This window comes from Hippocampus comes, unplaced genomic scaffold (genome assembly GCF_001891065.2).
Source record: "Hippocampus comes isolate QL1 unplaced genomic scaffold, H_comes_QL1_v1.1 scaffold85, whole genome shotgun sequence".
Lineage (NCBI taxonomy): Eukaryota > Metazoa > Chordata > Actinopteri > Syngnathiformes > Syngnathidae > Hippocampus > Hippocampus comes.
In genome coordinates, this window is record NW_017805540.1 from 30,512 (window position 1) to 47,696 (window position 17,185).

General features: G+C 41.4%; 2 protein-coding genes across 5 annotated transcripts; both read left to right on the forward strand.

The window, feature by feature from the left end:
* Positions 1-2,068: 2,068 nt before the first annotated feature.
* thpo (thrombopoietin) lies at positions 2,069-6,111 on the forward strand. Of its 3 annotated transcripts, none has more exons than XM_019878845.1 (5): positions 2,069-2,311; positions 2,378-2,525; positions 3,689-3,775; positions 3,884-4,064; positions 5,094-6,111. In XM_019878845.1, exons 2-5 carry the CDS (start codon positions 2,493-2,495, stop codon positions 5,402-5,404), a joined length of 612 nt encoding a protein of 203 aa, XP_019734404.1. In that variant the 5' UTR covers positions 2,069-2,311; positions 2,378-2,492; the 3' UTR covers positions 5,405-6,111. The 3 variants fall into 3 exon arrangements, with proteins under 3 accessions (XP_019734404.1, XP_019734403.1, XP_019734405.1); XM_019878844.1 differs by having other exon boundaries at positions 2,401-2,525; XM_019878846.1 differs by having other exon boundaries at positions 2,401-2,525; positions 3,884-4,048; positions 5,094-5,304.
* Positions 6,112-6,989: 878 nt separating this feature from the next.
* LOC109521135 (solute carrier family 12 member 9-like) lies at positions 6,990-16,831 on the forward strand. Of its 2 annotated transcripts, none has more exons than XM_019878798.1 (14): positions 6,990-7,328; positions 8,077-8,211; positions 8,462-8,599; positions 8,682-8,794; positions 9,456-9,657; positions 9,765-9,872; positions 10,047-10,158; positions 11,170-11,327; positions 12,029-12,111; positions 13,382-13,506; positions 13,809-14,001; positions 14,298-14,472; positions 14,617-14,763; positions 15,552-16,831. In XM_019878798.1, the coding sequence occupies exons 1-14, from the start codon at positions 7,115-7,117 to the stop codon at positions 16,448-16,450; spliced, it is 2,802 nt and encodes a 933-aa protein (XP_019734357.1). In that variant the 5' UTR covers positions 6,990-7,114; the 3' UTR covers positions 16,451-16,831. The 2 variants fall into 2 exon arrangements, with proteins under 2 accessions (XP_019734357.1, XP_019734358.1); XM_019878799.1 differs by having other exon boundaries at positions 13,908-14,001.
* The last annotated feature ends 354 nt before the right edge of the window (positions 16,832-17,185 follow it).

Sequence of the window (17,185 nt, forward strand, 5' to 3'; positions counted from 1 at the left end):
TACAGTCAACCAGATGATATCGTCTAGCATGCGTGAGCCTAAAAAGTGATCTTTCAGAACTATTGCACATCATAATTTGAAAAAATGTAAAAGAAAAACATGAATATCAGGGCTTATGTGGAAACAAATACACATTTATAAAAGAATAAACTCAAACAAAAATTACAGATTTTAGTCATTTAGTCAACAAAATGCATAGTCGATGATCTCTTAACACAACCTTGGCCAGCAGTCCAGTCGAAGGCCTTGCTGAGGTCACCTCCCACCACTGCAACGAGATCTAAATTTAGGCATGATATGTTTCAATAATCCGCAAACAGCTTGGAAGGGGCAGGGGAGCGCAGTCAACAGACAAACTAATGATAAGACAAACACGGGTGTCGAAAATGAGGATGGATGGCACACCCCCGAGTGTTTTCTCCTGGCTGCATGCTTTTTTTTTTTTTTTTTTCAGGACGGCTGTTATAGCTCTTCAACCTGACAATCACATTACATCTTAGCTGTCTTCCAGCTGTGGCACCTGAGACAAAACAACCTGATGGATGCTGACTGATAATAGATGGCGGAAATACAAAGAGGATACGACATGGCAGGAACTATATGATCTAAACACAGATGAAGGAGCCATCCATTCTTTTTCTATATCGCCGATGTTCATTACGGTGGTAAGCCTGAGTCTATCCTACCTGGCTTTGGGCGACAGGTCAGGTACACCCTGAACTGGGGTACTGAAAATCCTATGGACTGATGGAGAACAAAATGTCCACTTTACTTGTGAGCTCACTTTGTAACCCAAAATTGTGGGAAAAAGTCAGAAAGCTGTAGTCTATAATTAAGCTGTGCATGAATTTAGTAGTAAAATCATTATGACAGCTCCGGTTTCCTCCCACATTCCAAAAACATGCGTGGCAGGCTGATTGAACACTCTAAATTGTCCCTAGGTGTGGGTGTGGGTGTGGGTGTGGGTGTGGGTGTGGGTGTGAGCGTGGATGTTGTTCGTCTGTGTGTGCCTTGCAATTGGCTGGCAACCGGTTCAGGGTGTCCCCCGCCTACTGCCCGAAGACGGTTGGGATAGGCTCCAGAATTCCCCGCGACCCTTGTGAGGATGAAGCGGATCGGAAAATGAATGAATGAATGGATGAATCATAATGACAGTAAATATCGTTTGATATTTATAACAGAAAAATTCCCGGTCTGGTATCAACACCAAATTTGGACGATCCGCTGACTCCAATTTTTCAGGGTTCTACATAACGACAACTTAGCCAAATTGGAGACTTGTGCACTTCGTGCGATGATGATCAGAAAGATGATGTTGTTGTGTGGGTTCTGTTAGGAATGATTTTTTTTTTTTAAATCCCCAATCGGAACCGACTATCATAAATGTTAAACCTGTTCAACATTTACAATTATAAAGCCTTGTGTGTGTGTGTGTGTGTGTGTGTGTGTGTGTGTGTGTGTGTGTGTGTGTGTGTGTGTGGTCCTTGATTGTAACTTGAAACAAATCACAAGGCAAATTTTTGGTTTCCAGATATAAACAGAGAAGCAATTGACTGTGAGTTTGTTTCAAGGGTCTCACAAGTCATTCCCGACGACTAAAAGCTCCACGAAGGGAAAGTAGAAAGGCAAAGACTGAAAGGCTTTAGCTGACATCGAAGCTCCTTTTGGGAGGCAACAGGGAGGGCATCACAGCTGTGTGTGGCCCTGATTGCCGGTCAAGGGAGGAGAAGCTCCTCGTCGGGAGGCAACAGGGAGGGCATCTCAGCTGTGTGTGGCCCTGATTGCCGGTCAAGGGAGTCAAACTATTGGCCAAGGGCTGTATTCTCAAAGAATATGCATTGGATCGACTTGATAGATGCACACGCATGTAGAATCTAAACTCTCCTCTTCCGGCCGTTTTGACGAGAGGTAAATAGCCTCCGGCATTGATGATTTGATGTCACTTGTGCAAATGGAGTCTTTCACAATCATAAATCATTAACCTTTCAGTCAGCCAGTGGGCAGTTCTGCGAGGACCAAAAATCTCCGTGGGTGGCAAAAATAAACACGATATCAATTTAAATCCAGTTTCGCTTCTATACGGTTTTAGTTATGCTGGAAAGTTGGAGCGCATCCTGTTCTCAGACAAGATAGCGCTCCCCCCTGCTGAATAACAAGGCTGGAAATCAAGTAGGGGAGAAAACAAAAGGAAACGCGGCTCCTCTTTATGAGACCTCGCTGTGGACATGGGACATTTTCCAACTGACTCATCTTCTTAATGGAACAAATGTGGACTTATCGAGCGTGGCAAAGCAGGGCATGGCTTTAAGCAGTGAGTAACGGGAGTTGTACTTTGCGGCTCAACGGGACTCGGGGCTTTGCTGTGATTCGGCTTCAGTGTGTCTTCGTGTGTTCGTCCAGGACTCCTGCTGCTATGTGTGCTAGCCTCTCAAGTGTCGTATGCCGGAAGCAAGCCCATTGACTTTGTGTGCAGCCGATCGGCAAGGAGAGCAATGAACATTGTGGCAGAGATGCAGACTGCGCTGGTGAGGCTTCTCGCTGAATTTTATATCACTCTTTGGGGTACAGTTGAACCACCAGTCAATTGTGATTAAAAAAAATGCTCTTATGGGAATCAATATTTATGGAAAGAATCATTTCTAGAGTCAATTGAGCCATCTCAAAAGCCTTATTAAAAGCAATTTCTGAGTAATATTTCACACTCTTAGTTATCATTGAAGTTTATATTGCTCATCGTAACCCATTAAAACACAGGTGGAAAACACAAAGGGGGGAAGTTGGGGAGAAGTCAGATCCGGCCCCCAACATCATTTAATGTGGCCCAATAAGCAAATCATCTGTGTCTACTTTGTTTCTTGTGCAAATCTGGACCAAAAATGTATATTGTCCTGCTGTACTCATGCTTTTTTTTTTCTTTTTGTGTGTGTGACAAGACCACTTTTGAAAGTCACTTTTCTCACAGGCCACATCATTTCCCTCAGTCCCTCAGGGGACTATTATGAAGTTATCAAAATGGTATACTTCCCAACATTGGACTTTTGTTATACTGCATACTGTATACCAGGGGTGTCAAACTCATTTTTGTCGCGGGCCACATTTTAGTTACCGTTTCCCTTGGAGGGCCACATAAAAAAGTCAATAATTACGCTTTATTTCACAATTATTTAAATTACTGTAATGAGGTGTTTGGTAGCAAGAAACTGCTGACAATATGTGTCTTATTTATTAAATATGAGAATTTTAAATTTTGGTAGAGATTTTAGCAAGCATCATGGAAGTTGACATGTTTGATTTGCTTTCGCGGGCCACATAAAATAATGTGGCGGGCCAGATTTGGCCCCCGGGCCTTGAGTTTGACACCTGTGCTGTATCTTCTTAACAACAAACTAAATTTGAAATCAGAAGTCACGGCAAGAGTAGCTAGCGAGAGAGACAGCGAGAGAGACAGACAGATACGGTAGATAGCTCTGGTGGCGCTTTCTTTTTTTTTTTTTTTTTTTTTTTTTTTTATTGGCTGCCTCCTGATGACATCGCTTCTCGGTGACCCTCTCAATAAGAGAACCACAACTCTTAAGACGGCTGCTCGATCATTCATCTTGCGCAGAACGGCCGCGCGGTTTTACCCAAATTGTATTTCATCTCAAACTCACCGGTGCGTATTTCCACTTCCAAAACTCCATCCTGGCAGAACAACTGCAACAGTTCCACCATCCTGCCCACGCCAGTTCAACTGCCCTGCACGGAGCTCCACGTAGCATCTTGGGAACGAAAATCCGTATGTTAGTGCACCCATCAGTCAAGTGATAATTCAATTTATTTCATTCACTCTCAATAATATCCTCCTATAATCAAATGTGGTTTATCTGTGTGTCCGTTTCCACAGCACCACGAGAGGAGACAAGACATCAGTGCATCGTTGAGGCATCTTTTTGAGAGTGTCAAGGTTGCGAGGCCCATCGGCCAGGCGGAATGTGGTTCAGTGCTTTTGCTGAGACTGGAACGTAACATCAACAGCTACCTCCTCATCCTCACACATCTTCAATTGAGTGTAAGAGGTTGTCAAGGTGACATAATTGCAGTCGCGAAAAGCACTAACCACTCATTCTGTGATTTGTTGGTCAAATGCACTCAGACTGTCCAGCTCTGGAGACGATGTTTACAATTTCAGCGAACAAATTATTAAAAAAAACTAACTAACAAAAAATTCTTTCCACATGTAACCTCAAATCACCAAAATCATTGCTTACTAGTCCAGCCTTCATTTTTTCACTCATACAAACACAGTGAGTACTGATTAAAACAATTTTCACATAGCCTGCAGGGGAATTACGTGTCACTGGGTTTCACTTTGTACTCTGCATCGGATTCAGAGGCATTATCAGTTTCATAAGGTATGGAAACATCCGGGCTTCTGGTAAATCCAAGCTTTTCGGATTCACCGGTGCTCTGGGAACGATGTTGGGTAATGTTTTGCAACCCCAAAGGCTTCCTTCCTCAGGACAAGACAAAGATAGGAGTGCATACTTTCCACATGAGACCCCTTGAAAGTGTGATCCAAACGTCCTCTACTCTGTGTTTTATGTAGTTGAAAAATCTACGCGAGTGAAGTCTGCGGAGTCAAACAAAATCTGTTCCATAAGCACGGTTGACTTCTGTTGTATGTATGTAAATTATACCACTTGTTTGAATTTAGAGGTGTCGCTTTCTATGATTTTCACCCTTCCCTTTTTATGCTTATAAGCAAAGCAAAACATACCAACAATCGGGCAGAATTTGAGCATTTCCGATCAAAGCCAGCAAAGACTTGATTGTTGGATGTCTTGAAATGATTATACTGTGATGAGGGGAATTTGAAGAATGATTTTTTTCCTTCCTTCCTACCAAAGTCAGCAAATGTCAGATTACCAAGTGTCTCTCAAGATTATTTTAAGCGATTATCCTGTGGTTTGGGATGTGTTAAGAATGTGTTTTCCTTCACTTGTGATCAAAGTCAGGCAAGCCCAGAATATTAGATGTCTGTCAAAGAGATAATACTGTGACGTTGGGTGTGAGAAAGTGATTTTAACCCTCTTGACTGTTGTGTATCCTGTTAGGAGCAGCAGGAGGCAGTGGAAAGCACGGAATCGTCTTGTGTTCCTCGAAGTACTCGCAGTCTGAGCACGTTGCTGCTCAGCTACAGGCGGCTCATCACGGGAAAACTGGAGCGGTTGATGATGAGCCTGGAAAGCGAATGTACTCTCCAGTCATGAGAGGAGCATCTCCAACAAACCAACTTTTCATCTGTTCAGCCCCAATGATGAACACTGCGAAAAAAATGGAGCTTTATCCAGAATTGGAAATCTGCGAGGATGTTGCTCATCACAGAGCTGAAGGCATGTTGTTCTTCTTCGGACTAACTAGTTGAGTCAACTGAATTGCATACCTAACAAACAGCCACTGTCAAGTGGTTGTAGCCAATTAATGCACTCCATTTTTTCATCTTTCTTTAAAGGAGCCATTTTATGTATTTTTTTGCCCCCTGCCATTTAAAACAGCTCCCAGGTTCATTAATAACATGTCTGCCATGTCAATAAATACACCAAGGGTAAAAATGATAGACCCTTTACACACCCTTATCATGCCTTGTTGAAATTAGCCCATTTTCAGTGGGTGGTCCTATCTCAGGGAAGAGAGCCAGCCACTGGAAGCCCATCCCCATATAATGATGGGCAAATGGCAAGTGTGGAGTTTTGTTTTTTTTTTTTTTTTTTTTTACAATGACAACCGTTAGTGGAGACATGTGACTGAATCTGCAAGCAAGCGGCTTCGAAACTTCACCACACAAATATCATATCACCCCCACCAATACCCCAATAACTTGTGCCGTTTATCAGAAGCGACGTTGGCTAATCTGTGCATTCAACATTGCAGCTTTGCTTACCTTTCGGCTTCGACACGACAGCAGTGCATCTACAGGGATGTAGGTGTTTCTGTGCAACTGTGTTTGAGACAGTATAGTTTGACGGTTGCCTGAAAGTGGCTCTAGATCTTCACCCAGCCCAGCTAATCATGTCATGTGCATTGAAATTCTGCGAAGGGATGGTAAAATGTAAACAAGCCATTTGTGATGTTACACTTCAGCTAATTTACATTTTTAAAAAATCAAAAAAGGCTCACTCATAGACACATTTTTAGAAATAAGCAGATGACAAAAGACTTACATGTTTTTTTAATTTTACACTTGAGGGGTGGACAGGCACTCCAGAGACCCAATTATTTGTATACAAGCCATTTTAAAGTCAATTTTCCATATGTCTCCTTTAAGACTGAATTCCACCGAATCTACAGAATTGTTAATGATCAACGCGTCATTGAATCAACTATTATGCCCATCTGGTAGTTTTGCAGAAATGCAGACATAATAAGCGAGAAAGTTAATTAAATGAATCACATGAATGACATTGTCAAAACTCAGGCATGACTGACGCTTTCAGTGAATTTAACTGGCATGTCGAATAGACAATGAGCTAAATTAACTTGACATGACACGCGGAATCATTGTAAACCCACAAACATGAGAACAAGAGAATGTTTCTGGTATAAAGTATTCCCGGTGGACTTCTTTTATTTATGTTAATATGAATCGTCCTTAAAAACATTCTCTAAATTTATATGAATGATAATTTGACAATATCACATTTACAATCAATAAAGTATTTTTTTCAGCATGTAGACACGCAACATGGAGACATGCAACATGGTTTTGTGTGTTTTTTTCATTTTATCCTAATTTCAGCAAAAACCAGCCGTTTTAAAAGCCATCCATGTTCTACAAACCCTAATCCTCATTGGGTGACTTGAAGCCATGTAGCTATATGATGGAAAATATTACAAATAACCATTTAAGTATTGTTATTTGAGTTTCGGCTTAATGAAGCGAAATAGAAAATTAGTTTAAAAAAAATAAACGTCATGATCAGCATTTAAGGAAGTGACGTCACATTCCCAGCCTCATTAGCATTTGCACACCTTGCTCACCTGCTGCGGCCGAGCGCAGCTCATTTGGTTCAAAATTACAACACATTTCCACCGTAGTAGAGAATTTTTAATCATTAGGGGGCAATTAATCCTTGGAATGTCCGAGAAGGCTCCTCTTCACAATTATCGACTCAAAACAAGCACCGATCCGGAGTCGAAGGATGAGGCCGCAAACAGTCGGCCCAAGCACGGCGGAGACCGTGGCGGTAGTGGGTTCGTCTCCAAAACTGATAGAAAGCTCGGCGTAGTTTTCGGAGTTGTTATTCCGACGTTGCTGTCAATGTTTAGTGTCGTCGTCTTCCTGCGAATTGGTAAGTAACAAAAAAAAAAAAAAAACCTCTACTTGTTAAAACTATATGAAAGCGATAATAATGTCTCGTCGAGTATTTAACATTTTTAGAGTTGGCTTAAAAAAAAAAAGCAAACGTTATAGTCAGATGGGGAACCAATTTGAGTCAACATTTTTTTTTCTCATGATTAATTGTCGTTTGTATTTTTATTTTGTTTAATTCCCAGTTGCGGTTTTGAATATAATTTGCTCAAGTAATTATCGCTTCTGTTGTTTCCTGCGGACTAATTAAAGCAAGATGATAAATTACCCTTGACAAATGTGATTTAGAGTTTCAGCAAAATGAATAATTGTTCCCGGAAAGCTAATGATTCTACTATTAATTAGTCTGTAATTAAATAATGATTATAGCTGTATGGAAATTATTTTCAACCAAAATAATGACACCCACCCCATGTTTATGATTGCCTGTTTAAACCCTAAATATACCTGAACTATGGTTGCAAAACACTTAAATATCATATCAAACTGATCTTTCAAAATTACCCTTGACAATATTTGTTTTTAACTTCATTGGAAGTACATACAATGCATACAATATATTTAACGCAGAAATATTCACGAGGTACTGCCCTTTGCACTGCGTCATCTTTAGAGGTTTGCACCACCCTGCTTTCTCGAGTATCAACCCCACAGGGAGCCTTTCCTTTTTGTGGTATTTCTACACTGTTACTCACTGTACATTCAAACTCATTCTTATTTCCCTGTAGGATTTATTGTGGGTCAAGCAGGCCTGTACCAGACCTTCGCCATGTTCTTGGTGGCCTACATCATCATCACAATGACAGTCTTTTCCATCTGCGCCATCTCAACTAATGGAGCCTTGGATGCAGGAGGTGCCTACTGTATCCTTGAGTAAATCTGCATTTTGAGTGCTAATGTGGTTATCTGTAACGTGAGTGCTGCTGATAATTGTCAGGCTTGCTCTCCATTCAGGATTTTTACTCTCCTAGTTAACATACTCTGCATTTATTTTGTAATTTCACCCTTGATGGATGGGCAGGCACTCCAGAGACACAACACTTTATCTACATCAATTTAAAAAGTCAATTTTTCAAAGTATGACTCCTACAATTGCTTAATGATGGCCTTCAGACATGATCAGTCGAGCGCTGGGTCCGGAGTTTGGGGGCAGCATTGGAATCATGTTTTTCTTTGCCAACGTATGCGGTAGTGCTCTCTACATTTTAGGTCTGGTTGAAGCAATCATGTCTGCTTTTGGCATCCCTGAAGGTTGGTTGTTGTCAGAATAACGTCACATTCAGGGGCATTACAATGTCTGGCTAACCAACTCATTGTTTCACATTCGTTCCAGCGTCAGAGCCCGCGCCGGTTTTTGGAGCCTCCCATCGGGTGCTGCCCTCAGGATACTGGTGGTCTTTGCTTTATGGCACTGCGCTGCTTTTAATTTGTTTCTTTGTTTGCTTGGTGAGACACAACGACATGCCATGTGATTTCATTCAGTCATTTCAGTAGAATCTTGAAGGTTGAATGCAATCCGATGGGATGCTGACTGACTGGAATTATTTGTATTGCACAAAAATGGAAATTGTAATCTGTCAAAACCTTTTGCACTTTTTTAGAACTTAGCGGTAACTTGACGGCCATACAGTTGTGAAATGATCAACCGCTGTTGACTTCGTGCCTGATGTGGCTTTTAATTTTAGTAATTAATTATTTGTATCACTGGTCGGTTGATTTAAAGTTGTAAAAGCTATGAAAATTCAAATATAGAAATAAGGATAAAAACATCTCCCACTGTCCTTATTATTATTATTATTATTATTTTTCAATTAATATTTTTTACTGACTTAACATGCTGAGTCAAGTTTTTTTTTGGGGGGGAGGTAACGATTATCGAAGTTTAAAAATACTTTATATGGAATAAAATGTATATGCACAAGTCTGGTATGACATGTTGATGGATGATATCAACCAAAATCCCAACGTTTGTCTCCCCCCAAAAACTTGGGTCCCTTTCTAAACTAAACAACCGATAGAACGGTCGAATGTGGAGGTTCCACTGATCAATATGGCATACTTATTTTTTCAATTTGCATCTCATGTCAAAATGACTTGTGATTTTCAGATAGGCGCCCACATCTACGCCAAAGCCACTTTTGTCATCTTCGTCATCGTCACAACTGCCCTGGCATCCATCTTTGGCAGCTTCTTCACTGTGGATCCCAGGATTGTCATGCTTCCAGATTCCTCCTTTATGAACGCTTCCACTCAGATCACTGCCAACTATACCGGCCTCCGAGTACATACCTTGGAGGGCAACCTATGGGGTGTGTCCGTATGCCCGAATGTCGACCATAACAATTCTTCATAACCTAGCCAGAACTGATTTTTGTTTCTCGTACCAACCCAACTAAATGAATGTGTTTCCTTGTAGCTAGTTACACTGTCGACTACACCACTGGAACCATGATGAGCTTTGCCACCGTTTTTGCAGTGATGTTCAACGGTTGCACTGGAATCATGGCTGGATCCAACATGTCAGGTAAGGAGTGTCATTTATTTACTGGTATACAACAATGAAAGCGACACTGACTCACCCCTTGGCTTTTTTTTTTTACATGGCGTTCCTCATTCTCTCCAAGAACACATTTTTTTCATGATTGTGACACACATTTCCAAGGTTTGATTGTAATGACTTCTGTATTTGTGTCGCCAGGTGACTTGAAGAACCCCAGTTTTTCCATCCCCAGAGGAACCTTGGCGGCGGTTTTTACAACATTTGTCACATACAACATGCTAAGTCTGCTGGCTGCGTCATCTTGTGAGCGGTTTGTATCACCATGAGAGAAATATGCTCAAATCACAAGCCGTATTCTGAGCCTGAAGTCCGCAGTCAGGGGAAGATGGTGCCTTGAGAGTGTCTTCAGGTCAATTTCAAACAGATTTAACCATAACAAGAGTTGAACCTTAACTCCTCCTCATGAGAGAGAGCCGGCAGTGTTGAGCCGACTGAACCGCAAGTCCTTCTTCTTTTTGAAGTCGCTGACATTTTAACTCGGTAGGGATGAAACAGATCATATCCGTGAAATCTTCACTTTGAAAACATCAATACAAAGGTAGTTCAGAATGTCTGTCTATAAAATTATATGTGTCATTTTTACGCAAAGACATAGGTACAGTAATTGCCAACGGTGACTGATACTATTGATTGATTTATTGAACATGTACCGGTAAATGCAAAATGAAAGACATTTAAAAAAAAAAATCAGAGAAAAAAATGTATTGGCTCAGTCCAGTTTATATGCTCACAAGGAGTAAGAAGGAGAAAAACGTATCTAGTCATACCTGTTGTTCTCTATAAATTACTAATAATCAGGATTCCAGGCAAATATTCAAATAGGCTATTCACAAATCTGTACCAGTATATGTCCCAAATAAGAACAAAAAAAAAACAGCGCTTCTCTTTACCTATCTTCAAAATAACTGTACATATGAGCGTGATGTGTAAACCCCATTATTCACTATATTTGCAATAAATAGAAACAAAAAAAAAACAAAGGAAAATATGGACAGACGTGCCCCTTTATACCTATCTATAGATCATCTATTTCATAAACTAAAACCTCAAGACTTTAAAGTTGTCACGCGAGGGGCGGAATTAGGACCTGGGAGCAGACGTGACACGGAAGTTGAAAAGTAAACGTTTTTAATCGATGAAAATACAAAGTAACTAGATCCATCTTTAAGGCAGTAAGAGTGTTCTGTACTATAAAGTACTGTATATTCACAATCGTCTTTTCCAGATTGGCACACAATGAATTCTATCCATGCATTTTTAGTGCCATTCTCCAGAGAGACTACAGTTTCCTTGGAGCCATCAACGTTTGGCCGCCTCTGGTCACAGTTGGTATCTACTCGTCGGCCATGTCCGCCGCCATGAGCAACCTAATCGGAGCCTCCAGAGTCCTGTATGCGTTATCTAAAGATGACTTGTTCGGTGAGACAACCATTTTGTGTGTCCTAAATCTGTGGCTTTAAAAACTGGGGTCTCCCTGAGCTGTAATTTCAGGGTCTGTAAAATAATTTGCAATAAATTCCGTTGGATCTTTTAAAAACATGCATATAGAAAAAATTGCGAGCAGAACAAAATTGAAGGCAATGACTAGTTTGGATTATGATGGGTCCTTTCGAATACATTTTTGCCCATGAAGACTCCCCCCCCCCCTCCCCCGACCCCACTCAAAATGGTTGAGAACCCCTTTCTTAGATGTCTGCTTTGGTACTGCATGTGGCAGCAAATTTGACAGGAGTTGATTCATCCCCTGACAGTTTCCTGATGTGTGAAAGGATAAAACGAGTTGTCAAAAGTTTAGGTGACGCTCACTGCTCAGGTTCCACCCCAGCTGACCCCTGTGTGAAAAGCATTTTCATAGCCGGCAGTCTGTGAGCAATGGACCCGAGTTATTAACTTCATGTTTTGTTTTCCTGATAATGCCGTGTTAGTTTGGAATGCGTCATTTGACAGCAGATGGCTGGCGGTGTTGACTTTCTCTGCAGAAACACGAATCCCATCACAGTGTGTTTTGCTTAAGCACCAACGCCGCGTGACTCAGTTGTTTGTCTCATTGAAAACCACATGAGCGGCAACAGACAGGCGTGATTTGCGTTTGTGACTGTGCCTTTTGAAAACGGCTACAGGCGGTGTCTTGGCTCTGGCAAGGAAGACGTCCCGCAGTGGCAACCCCTGGGCCTCGGTGCTTGCCTCTTGGTTGCTTGTCCAGGTAAAAGTGTAGTGATGATTCGCTTACCTTTCTATGTAAATATGTTTGTTTGTATCTGTCGGGAAGAAACCTACTGTCCAGATTTGGTCTGATTCTTTTTTTTTTTTCATAAATTGATGCTATTGGTCAGTCCCCACATGGGTTCTTATTTATGATCCAGTATTTAACTACTCAAAAAAAGATGCCTTTTTAAAGATTTCCTGAAAATCATGGCTTTGGACATGGAAGGAATCTGCCCAAGAGCAACTGTATCTACAGAGTGGTGCTTTGATTTAAAAGTTTAATTCATTATCAGACTTCGTAAAACAAAATAATCTCAAATCTTCCTGCTCTGTTGAAATAAATGAAAATCCCTTTCCTTGCAAAAAGCCAACAAAAAAATGTGTAATAATTTCAGTCAGAAAAGTAACACTGTATGACATTATACTTTATACAACCATTCATTCATGACATAATTCAACAGGCTGTAAAGAAATGTCAATTTTGAGAGTTTTTGCCTCAATGGACATTGTGCTACTCATTCTGATGTTTGCCTTGGCCACCTGGATTCGGTATCATACAGACATCTTTTACACACAAAGAAGAATTTCACAACTGGCTTAGATGCAACAGAACATATACTTGTGAGGATTGTTGTTTTGTCCATGGACGTGTTGCACCACCATTTGTTTTCAAATATCTGTTGCCGGAACGATTTGAAACATCGTCTTTGGTGCTTTGGTTTGTTGGCATTTAGCCAAATGCACGTCAAAAGGCAATACTATGTGGTGGTTAGAAACGCACGTGGAGGTCTTTGTTTATTTTGAAAGCAAACTGCAACACTGAAGGCCATTAAACTGATTCAAGCCACTTTTTTTGAAGAAGGAAGAAAGAATTGTTCACGATGTAGCAAAATCCATCCAAACAATGGCATGTGCCTGGTATCTCATGGCACCACTACCCACAAAAAATATTTAGGATTAATGCAAATTACATTTTCAAAGCTTTTTGGGGGGGTTAAAAAGTAATAAGATGGGAATCCAACTAATAAGATGCACACAAATTATGAAACTGTTATCATTGGCACATCATTTGACTCATCCATCCTTTTTTTATATTTACAATGGAGCAGTGTTCTTGCCTCAATTTTTTTTTTTTTTTTTTTGTCATTGTATAATGTTCTGACTCATCTTGAAAATGCGTTACAGCACGCACGTCTGTCCACCCCTCATCACAAAATTATTAAACTGTCCCAAACGTCAGGTGAAAACGTTGCTTTGTTTGTCACTAGATGGTGCTGTTTGCTGGGAAATTGAACACCATTGCCGGAATTGTGACCATCTTCTTTTTGTTGGTGTATGCCACCGTCAACCTTGCCTGTTTGGCTCTGGAGTGGGCATCTGCGCCAAACTTCAGGTAGGGCACGGAGACTGAGCAGTTGATTTCGTCTACACTGTGTTCCAAATTATTTAGTTGCAGTTCTTTTTAGATAACTGCTACAGATATCTGTAATGTTTCTGTCAATATCCCTTTAATTCGGCACATTTGGGAATTGATAAAACCTGGTGGAGACTAAAAAACTAAAACGGTTTATTCAACCTAAATCCTACGTGTATAATTTGGAACACAAGGTGTACACTTTCTGCCTTGAATCTTGATTCATGCCTCATGTTGGTAATGGCTGAAAATATCCCGTTTTTGTCCTCCCCCGCATTGAGGCCTTCCTTCCGTTGTTTCACGTGGCACACCTGTTCCCTGGGCATCCTTGGCTGCCTCGTCATGATGTTCCTCATCAATGCCATCTATGCTTTTGCCAGCATCGCATTTATGCTGCTCCTCCTAATGCTCATTCATTATCTTGGCCCCATCAGTAACTGGGGCTACATCAGCCAGGCTCTCATCTTCCATCAGGTGCGCACACACAGAACTCCATCTTCAATCAGGGCTTTTTTTTGTTTTGTTTTGTTTTTTGAGTCACCTCATTTAATTTGAGTCTAATCTTCTAAAAAAAAAAAAAAAACTTGTTTTTTGAGTCACCTCATTTCATTTGAGTCTAATCTTCTAAAAAAATAAAACCCTCAAATGTTTGATTTTTTTTTTTTTAAAAAAAAACACTCAAATGTTAGATTTTTTTTTTTTAAATTTTAATATTTCAATGCATTTTTATCTTCAATTCTATATCCACCTTACCACTTGTTCCTGCTCAGGTCCGCAAGTACTTATTGATGCTGGATGTGCGCAAGGACCACGTCAAGTTCTGGAGGCCTCAAGTGCTCCTAATGGTGGCCAACCCCCGTAGTTGTGTGGGCCTGATAACTTTCACTAATGACCTGAAGAAGAGTGGCCTCTATGTACTGGGTCATGTCAAACTGGGATTGCTAGGTAATATTTTCTGCCTTTTTTGGGGGGGGGGGGGCAACTCTTGCTGCGTTTGAATGATGCCTACTCCAAATGATTCACATTTCCACGCATGGATTGAAGCTGAGGATGGAACCGTCATTTGACTTTGTGTCCCTGTCTCTGCAGACGAGAGGCCGTCTGATCCTCTGCAGAGCTGTTACGACTCCTGGCTGTCGTTGGTGGACCATTTGAACGTCAAAGCTTTTGTTAACCTCACATTAGCCGACTCTGTTCGACATGGAGTTCAGCACCTTCTTTTCATCACAGGCTTTGGTGGGTGTGCACGTGTTTTTGTTGTACAGTAATCTTCTTATATTCACGGTGCCAAGGGACTCAGCCTAGCCATAAATAGTTCAACAACTTGAGTAATTGACGCTGTCGAAAAATGTCATGCGCCACTGAAAAATGTTAAATATACAACAAACCATAAACCCCCCAAAAAAAACTTTAATACTATTCTTACAAAATTACGCTAAATGATTTCAGATTAAAACAAGCTGCACCAGCAAAAACATACACACATGTGGACAAAACTAACAAACCTGGCTGAACTTGGCTCCTCTCTGAGTTTAGCTTTCTGAGTCTCTGAAAGCTCATACGTCATATACTGTGACACCAATTACCATTTTCCTGTTAGCTTGTGCTTTGGCACCATCTTGTGGCTTTGTGGGGTGTCATGGAAAGAGCAAAAGGGATTATGTTGTTTAAAAAAATGTGTGTGTGTGTGTGTGTGTGTGTGTGTGTGTGTGTGTGTGTGTGTGTGTTTATTTATTTATTTATATTTCCTGACTAAATGTAGCCCCTCTCCTCACTTCAACATTGTTCCTTGGCACCTACAGTAAATGCCACAAAATGTCTCCAAAGCAATAATTTTATACTAGACAGGAATTTAGGTTCATCTGTCTGTGAATAATGGAGGATAGTTTCCCCAAAAAGTCAGTGAATAGGTGAATGTCTGAGCTACGAATATGCCAGCGGTAGCTTCACTGTCTTTGTTTTCATGACCTTGAAGGTGACTCGATTTGGACTAAAGCTAAAGCCAGTATTGTGACATTTCCTAGGTGGGATGAGGCCGAACACTCTTGTCTTAGGTTTCTACGATGACTGCCCCCCTCAAGACCACCTCCAAGACAAAGTTATTTTACCTCCAGACCACAGCTTGGATGCAGTGTGTCCCAACAAAGACCCGGGAGAACCTCCGTTCCCTTTTTTCCCAAATGTACGTGATACAGATAAACCTAAAGACATCAAGGAAGAGGAATATGTGTCAATTATTAATGACGCTATAAAAATGGGCAAGAACGTAACCCTTGCACGATACTTCAGCCAGTTCAACAGGGAAGAAGTTTTAGGATTGGGGAAAAAGACAAAGACTCACCAAGGCACGGCGGGCCCGTTTGTAGACATTTGGCCGCTGAATCTGCTGCAACCTGACATCCGCGGCTACGTGGACGTCTGCTCGCTGTTTTTGCTTCAGTTGGCTTGTGTACTTCACGAAACCCGCGCCTGGAGCCAGGCCAGGTTGCGCCTTTTCCTGTGCGTGGAGGCCGGCGGGAGTTTGCGGGACGAGGAGGCGGCCAAGCTGCGACGAATGCTCAAGGAGCTCCGGATGTCGGCGCAAGTTCAGACGGTGGATTGGGACCAGGTGGTGGCGCTGCACTGGCTAAGACGAGGAATGGAAAAAGACGAGGGGCGAGGTACGAAAACAGATGATGGACATCATGAAGCGTCTCCCAGCAATGAGGCACAACTGACAGATGAGTACATCCACGCAGTCAACGATCTGATCCGAAGCCACGGGGCCCCCCCGCCGGCTGTGCGCTTCCTGTATTTGCCGCACCCGCCCGCGGATAAAAGCCGCTACGGGGCCTACCTGCGTCAGGTGGACCTGCTGAGTCAGGATTTGGGTCCCACGTTGCTCATCCACGGAGTCACACCAGTTATCACAACGGACCTCTAGAGCACTTTCGCAACCTTTATTGAGCCAGGAAACGCAGCTCACCAATCAGTCAGTGTCATCCAGTCAACGTTTGGAACCACTGCTTGAGAATGTCGATTTTTCAGCACTGCTATTTTACTTTGGAGTCAAACGCCTGTCACTCACTTCTCAAGACGCCTCGAAGGGTTTATGAAGAATATATCATGAGATCATTGGGGCTGTATGGTGAAATGAAATGGATTTGCATGTTTTTGTGGTGGAAGGAACTAAATGTGAATGTTTTTAGGTTCCTCCTTCACTCGATATAGTAAGTACAGTTCCCACATTGGTATTGATTGCGTTTTGTATACTTGATCGAAAAAATAAATTCAAGTAATTAGTATCTTCTTTCCTTAGATCGTTGAATGGGCAAAGCTTGCCGCTGGGCAAACATTTATTTACTGATGCAAAAAAAAATGATGTAAAAGAATGCAAAGTATGGTTGTAAAGAGTTTTGTATAGTTTATTAATTGACCCATCGTGTAGTCGAATAAAACATGTTGAATGTATTTATTTTTGTTTCGGACTTTTTCAATTTTATTTCCAATCATTACATTGTTTACATATATGGTCATGTCGGTGGTTCTTGTGAAGCTAAACATTTTCGGTGTTACTTGGTGTAAAGTCTTGAGAACGTCAACCCCCTTAACAATTAAAAAAGTCTCTTGGGCTTTTTATGGCGAGCCCGCTAGAGTCCATATTAACTTCACTTGAGCG